The sequence below is a fragment of the Mesoplodon bidens genome (genome assembly GCF_964165515.1).
Source record: "Mesoplodon bidens genome assembly, chromosome: 5".
Classification (NCBI taxonomy): domain Eukaryota; kingdom Metazoa; phylum Chordata; class Mammalia; order Artiodactyla; family Ziphiidae; genus Mesoplodon; species Mesoplodon bidens.
The window spans coordinates 89,773,732-89,780,053 of NC_138161.1; the positions used below are offsets into that span (position 1 = coordinate 89,773,732).

At 38.2% G+C, this 6,322-nt stretch overlaps 1 protein-coding gene across 1 annotated transcript; it reads left to right on the forward strand.

Moving 5' to 3' along the window:
* Positions 1–233: 233 nt before the first annotated feature.
* On the forward strand, positions 234–5,689 carry LOC308617946 (large ribosomal subunit protein uL11m-like; the record flags this gene model as incomplete). The annotated part of the gene is made up of 2 exons (XM_081235350.1): positions 234–512; positions 5,091–5,689. 2 exons carry the CDS (start codon positions 234–236, stop codon positions 5,511–5,513), a joined length of 702 nt encoding a protein of 233 aa, XP_081091476.1. The 3' UTR covers positions 5,514–5,689.
* Between the last annotated feature and the right edge of the window lie 633 nt (positions 5,690–6,322).

The window sequence follows — 6,322 nt, forward strand, 5'->3', positions numbered from 1 at the left end:
TCCACATACTCAGTATACAGTGGTGGGTGTGCAACTTACCGATTTACTAGCTCTCTACTCCAAATTCACCTTTTCTGCCTGCTCCGTGAAAACGTATGTGGATCCTTTAAATATTGTTATTTTTCCAGCTGGCACTGGAACTTGGTCAGTAGAGGGTACTGGAGAGACATTGCAGGAGGAAACCTGCTTCCGTTCCTGGTTCAGGGGCTCACTTGCTTTGTGGTTCCTGAAGCATGTGTGGTCTTCTCCAGAATCGGGCTCTGGAAGCACTCCCAGATTCTTCAGTGTCTAGCTCCTGTAGTGCACAGTGGCGGCAGCACCCAGCATCCCCCTGCTTCCTACGGCACATCACCCTGCTCAGGCGATTTGGTAGCAGACGGCCTACTACCTGTAGCACCCTTGGATTCTCCAGTGCCACGATTTCCAATGCACAGCAGTTAGCAGCATCCCATGGCCAACAGCTAACTCCCATCACACACACCTCAGGTGGATATAGCAGTGCAGTGCCTCTGGTGAGACACCTCCGCATGAACAAATTTCCCTGTCACCCTAGAGGGTAGATTTCTGACACGTTGCAGAGGGCAGTTTTCTAGCAAGTTACACTGGCCGAGCTCTGCAGTGACTGGTCTGCTCTGCAGTGGGCCATGTCATGTCCTCTCCACCAAGGTCAGGATCTCACTCCTGTGCATGTAGGGTTTCTTCCTTGGATACTCTGTCCCAGTCCCAGGGGTAGTGACTGGTCTTTATATCTGCTATTCTTATATTCTTTAGAATTCTCTTTATTCTTACTAGCCAATTTCCCATTATTTAAATCCTCTGTTATGGTTAATAATTCTTTATATTAAACTTTCCCTGTTCAAATAACTGTGTGGTTTCTCTCTCTTGATTGGATACAGTGGACTGATACAGTGGATCATAACCACAATAAAAGCTCCAATCCAGAGAAAAGAGACAATTGGGGTTACTATTACAGAGGATTTATCAAATTACCATGGGCAGGAAGAGTGAGGACTGTCTTCTCTATCAATAAAAGGAATTCCTTGGTTAGATCACCTAGTAAGTATTGCTGTCTTAGTAGAAACTGTCTTGTTCGTTGGCCTTCGTGCCTCCTGGTAATGGTTTCTGGTGCTTTTCTTCTTATCTGTTATCCATCCTAGTCGGATCTAAGTTGGGCATTGGAGAGTGTGCAGCATGACTTTTAGGAGCAGTATGATTTTCTTTGTAAACCACTTCCCGTTCGTGCACATGTGAGGTCTGAGGGTTGCTCTAAGAATTGAAAAATACCTTCATTTTCAGACCAAGTTATGTCTATCTGCCAGTAACTAGAGTGGCAGTCTATGATGTTGAGGACTCACAATTAGCTTGAGTGGCTCTACTTTATGAGGTCTTGACTTCATGGTTCAGGATGTCAGCATCTGCCCCAAACAATGAATAGAGAAAGAAGTAAGGGGAGGCAAATGGTGCAACTGCATTGTTTCTTCAGGAATATTCCCCAGAGATCTCACAAGCTGCTTTTCTTTACTTTCTCATCTCATCACATTTCTTCTCATCACGTTAGCCAAGCGCAGTCACAGTGCCACAACTAATTTAATTGCAAAGGAGACTGGGAAATGTAATCTGTATTCAGAGTGGCCATGTGCCCAGCTAAAAATTCTATTAATATGGATGAAGGGATGAAATGGACAGTGGGGGACAAGTGGGAGACTGCCACATATGGCTCCTGTGATTTGAAATACATATGGACCAATATAAGAAAAGTACATCGTTCTATACATGCTGTAAATTATAAAATAATACATTTTTTTTTCTCATTGAACATTGGAAAAACATTTAAAAAAAAAGAAGCTGGTTAAAATTTACTAAGCACTTTAAGGCAATATTTGAGGAGATAATAATCGTATTTAAAAACAAACTCTTCCCTTTGTTTAGTTTTAGAAACTGATTTCAAATTCCTGTTTTATGTTTCAAGAATTCAAGGTAGCATCTGTGTGGCAGTGGTTGAGACCATTCTTTGAGATTTTAACAACATTTAGGCCCCCAGAGCACCATGGATATTGTAAACTTCAAGTGGAAAGAGAAAGAGAGAGAGAGAGAGAGAGAAGCAGGGAGAGAGAGAGATTTCCTTCAAGTTAGGAATAAATAAGAAACCAGAAAATTTAATTCACTTATTCATTCATCCAAGGTCGTCTTACTAAAAGAGTGACAATCTCTTGTTCTCTAGTTTAAAACCAGTTATGTCTGTGTTATAAGTCATATAAGCAGCACAGGGAATCTAAGATGAGTCACTTCAACATTTGAATATGTACACTGCCTGATATAACTGAGTTTTATAGAAACTGGTAACACTTTGACAGTGTGTATTTTTAAAAGTATCTTTTCTACAAAAGTCTCAAAGCACTTTACATTTGAAACATTGAAAACTCAAAAGAAAAAGGGTAGAAATCTGAAGCAGTGGGAAGCATAGATCAATTTGGGAGTAATTACTTCAATTATTTCTAATAAAATCATTTTGTATTAAGTGAAAATAGTCTTAAGTTTTAAACATTCACTGAGGATTAAGAGTGGCAGGCTCAAGCCTTTATCTTTCCATAAAAAAATGAGCCCTATTATTCTTTACAGAGTTAATAGACTTTTGTAGTTTTTTTTTAAGATCAAGGAAAGTATATAATTGCTTAGACTAATCAAGAGGGACAGCCAAATCCATTTTTCTTAAGTATAGTCACATTGCAATAATTGAAAATTGAAAATATGAATGACAATGGTCATAAATTTTGCATGTGATTCCAACACAATATTTCTATCCTCGTTGTAATACTGTCTACCTTCATTTACTTAGAAATGATTCTTAGACTTGCAGTGGTTAAGAACACAGATTCTGGAGCCAATTTCAAATCCCACCTCAAAAATTATTAAGCTACATGACCTTGGGTAATTCACTAAACTTCCTGTCTGTGCCTCAATTTCCATCTGTATATAATGGGAGTGGTAATAGTAGCTGTCCTCTTGTGTTCAGAATCAAATACATTAATATTTTTAAAATATACAGAACACTGGCTGTCACTTAATTAGTGTTATTTGAGTTTAGCTATTGTTATTAGGTTCTTTCCAGCTCTAAAATTTTATGATTCTATTATCTTCCCTATAATCTTCTTTAAATGGAAATATAAGCTATTGATAGATGCCTTGTGTTTTAGTGCATTTATAAGCATTGTCATCATGCTGCAAATAATGTGACAGTTTATGATTTGTGATATGTGGTACATATAGTAAGAAATTTGTCTTGATAGAGCACCTTCTGGAAAGGGTGCTGCTTAACTGGAGAGCCTATTTTGGGTTTGAAATAGTCAGGTAGGATCCACAAGTCCAAGTATCTATAGCAAATAAGTCATTTTTTCCCCAACTTTAATTATATATGCATGTGTGTATGTATGTGTGTGTGTATATATATACATACATACATATACATATATGCTTTTCAATGATGTGTAGATAGAAATTTCTAATTCCTCCTCAGTAAGGAAGTGGTGAAAATCTTTAGCCTGGAAGGAAGACAAGAGAAGTCTGTCTCTTTTGGAACAGTCCTAGTGTATCTATCTGCTGGAGATTTCTCCTCTTTGTGGGCAGTTCAGGTTTTCGTTATAATTTTGTATTGCTTCCTAAGGCATTCTTGTGCAGGGGTAAGCTGAATATCTGTGTAGTTGTATAGCAAGGCATTTAATCCTAAATGCAAAAAGTTTTCAGTCACTCAGTCTGATATTGTTCAATGTGAAAAATTTAAGGCAGAGATTTTATTTTTTTTCTGTTATTCTGGATATTTCTATATTTATGAAGGGTACATTTTCCCTGATGTGCCCTTTGAAATATTGGATAAAATCTGTTTTCTCCTTGGCTAGAATACCTGACTACAGAATATGGTAATTCTCAGCTTTGATTTTGAATCATGCAAATGTATCACCTATTCATAAATTTTAATCAATAATTTAAAAATACAAAAAGAAATTAAAAGATATTTTTTAAATTAAGGACTTTCTTATTGTGTAAGGCAGTATTAATAAAATATAAATATTAAATGAAGCTCTAATAAAAGTCTCTCCACTCAGAGTTTTCTTTTTAACTATTTTTTTTCATTCTCATGTAGTTTGCACTAACATCAGTATATTCCCATATTCAAAACTTTTAAATTCCATTGTGTCTGATAAACTTTTCTTCACTTTCATATAAATGCTGTTGATTTTAGAAATCAACTGGGTGCTTAGGGTACAGGGTGGAAGCTTAACTTGATCTTCCATTCAGTGGTAGTAAAACTTGAAGGATGCCAAATTCCCTCACAGTGAGAAATGGATCTCTATGAGGCTGACACAATGTCTGAAAATCTCACCATTAACATTGCTCCTTGCGGGCTTTGTGGAGACAGGCATTTTAATTAAGTTAAGACATCATATTTCCTGGGTAAATCATTTGCTACCAAACACAATAGCATGCATTTTTCCATCTTATTAAAACTTATTAACACACAGCAGAACCCTGAGGAAATGACATGAGATAGAAAACAAGCATTTGTCTCGGAGGAATGAAGAGGTAGAGAAAGGTCAGATTCATGAGAGTTGCCAGGTCTCCAGTGGGCATTTCTAGACCAAAAGGGAGTATTGTGAGGTTTCAGGAATCTCTTGTGGTTTCTCCTAAACTCTTCACCATGTTATTTGGGTTAGAACTTTTTTTGTTTGTTTTCCATTTTTGTTTTTTGTTTTGTTGGTTTTACTAACTGGCTCTTTAAGACGAGCTACCCACATTTGATGTGACCTTGTATTGTCTCTGTACTGGTTAGCTGTGATCTCAAATTGTCATTCTATCTTGGTGCTGCTGCAAGAACTTGCTTTTGCCACACATGTCTGAAAGTTTCTGTGGACTATTTACTTAAAAATAATAAACAAAAAAAAAAGAATACAGTTAGGCAAGATGGTAATGACAGAGCAGTGCATGGAACTTTGAACATGAATGATTATTTTTTTAATGAATGTGAAAATGATATAGACTCCCACTTTTGGCTAGCTATAGCCATTAAGTATCCTAAAAATCTCCCAATTTAAGAGTTCAACGAGAAGACCAAGGACATCAAAGAAGGCATTCCTCTGCCTACCAAGATTTTTGTGAAGCCTGACAGGACATTTGAAATCAAAATTAGCCAACCCACTGTTTCCTACTTCCTGAAGGCAGCTGCTGGGATTGAGAAGGGGGCCCGGCACACAGGGAAAGAGGTGGCAAGCCTAGTGACACTGAAGCACGTGTATGAGATCGCCTGTGTCAAAGCTCAGGATGACGCCTTCGCCCTGCAGGATGTGCCCCTGTCCTCTGTTGTCCACTCCATCATTGGTTCTGCCCATTCCCTGGGCATTCGTGTGGTGAAGGACCTCAGTTCAGAAGAGCTGGCAGCTTTCCAGAAGGAGCGAGCCCTGTTCCTGGCTGCTCAGAAAGAGGCAGATTTGGCAGCCCAGGCAGAAGCTGCCAAGAAGTGATCCCTGTCCCCCACCCTCCAGGGTTTTGAAGGGAGCCAGTTGGGAAGGCTGGGCCAGAGGGGAGGAAGGGAGGTCACATCAACCTGATTATATTTTTCTGACTTTAAATTATGTATTTTTGCACGTGTGGTTATAGCAAAGGATCAAGTGTGAATAAACATCTCTTGTCACCCAAAAAAAAAAAAAGAGTAAACTAGTAAAATCTAGCACATCAACAAAGTAAGAAGACAAGGAAACTTCTTTATCTTGCCTTAGGGTCTAAGTAAAAAAAAAAAAAAAGTTTGTCTTGAGAAATGGTAACTGAAGGCCAACTCTCTTGCAGGTTTGGGTTTCAACATTATACTATTCACATAATATGTGTACATATTCTGGCACAGTAAACCCCATGCTGATAAATTAACAGGAACAATGCCACTGCATGGTGTTTTGGGTAATTGTGCTGAATAAAATACAAATTCTCTCTGGAGCAATCACATCGGGCTCATGAGGGTTTTATCTCATGAGTGTAAGAATGGTTCAGTGTTGGAAAATCAATCAAGATAGTTCACTATATTGAGAAAATTACATCATTATATCAATTGATGGATAAAAGTCATTTAACAAAATCCAACGGCTCTTCATGATGGACACTCTTGGAAAACTAGGAAGGGAAAAACACTTTATAAGTCTCATAAAAGGATGTATACAAAAGTTAAACCTAACAAAATACTTAATGATGAAACACTGAATGATTTTCCCTTAAGATCCCTTAATGGGGCTTCCCTGGTGGAGCAGTGGTTGAGAGTCCGCCTGCCGATGCAGGGGACACG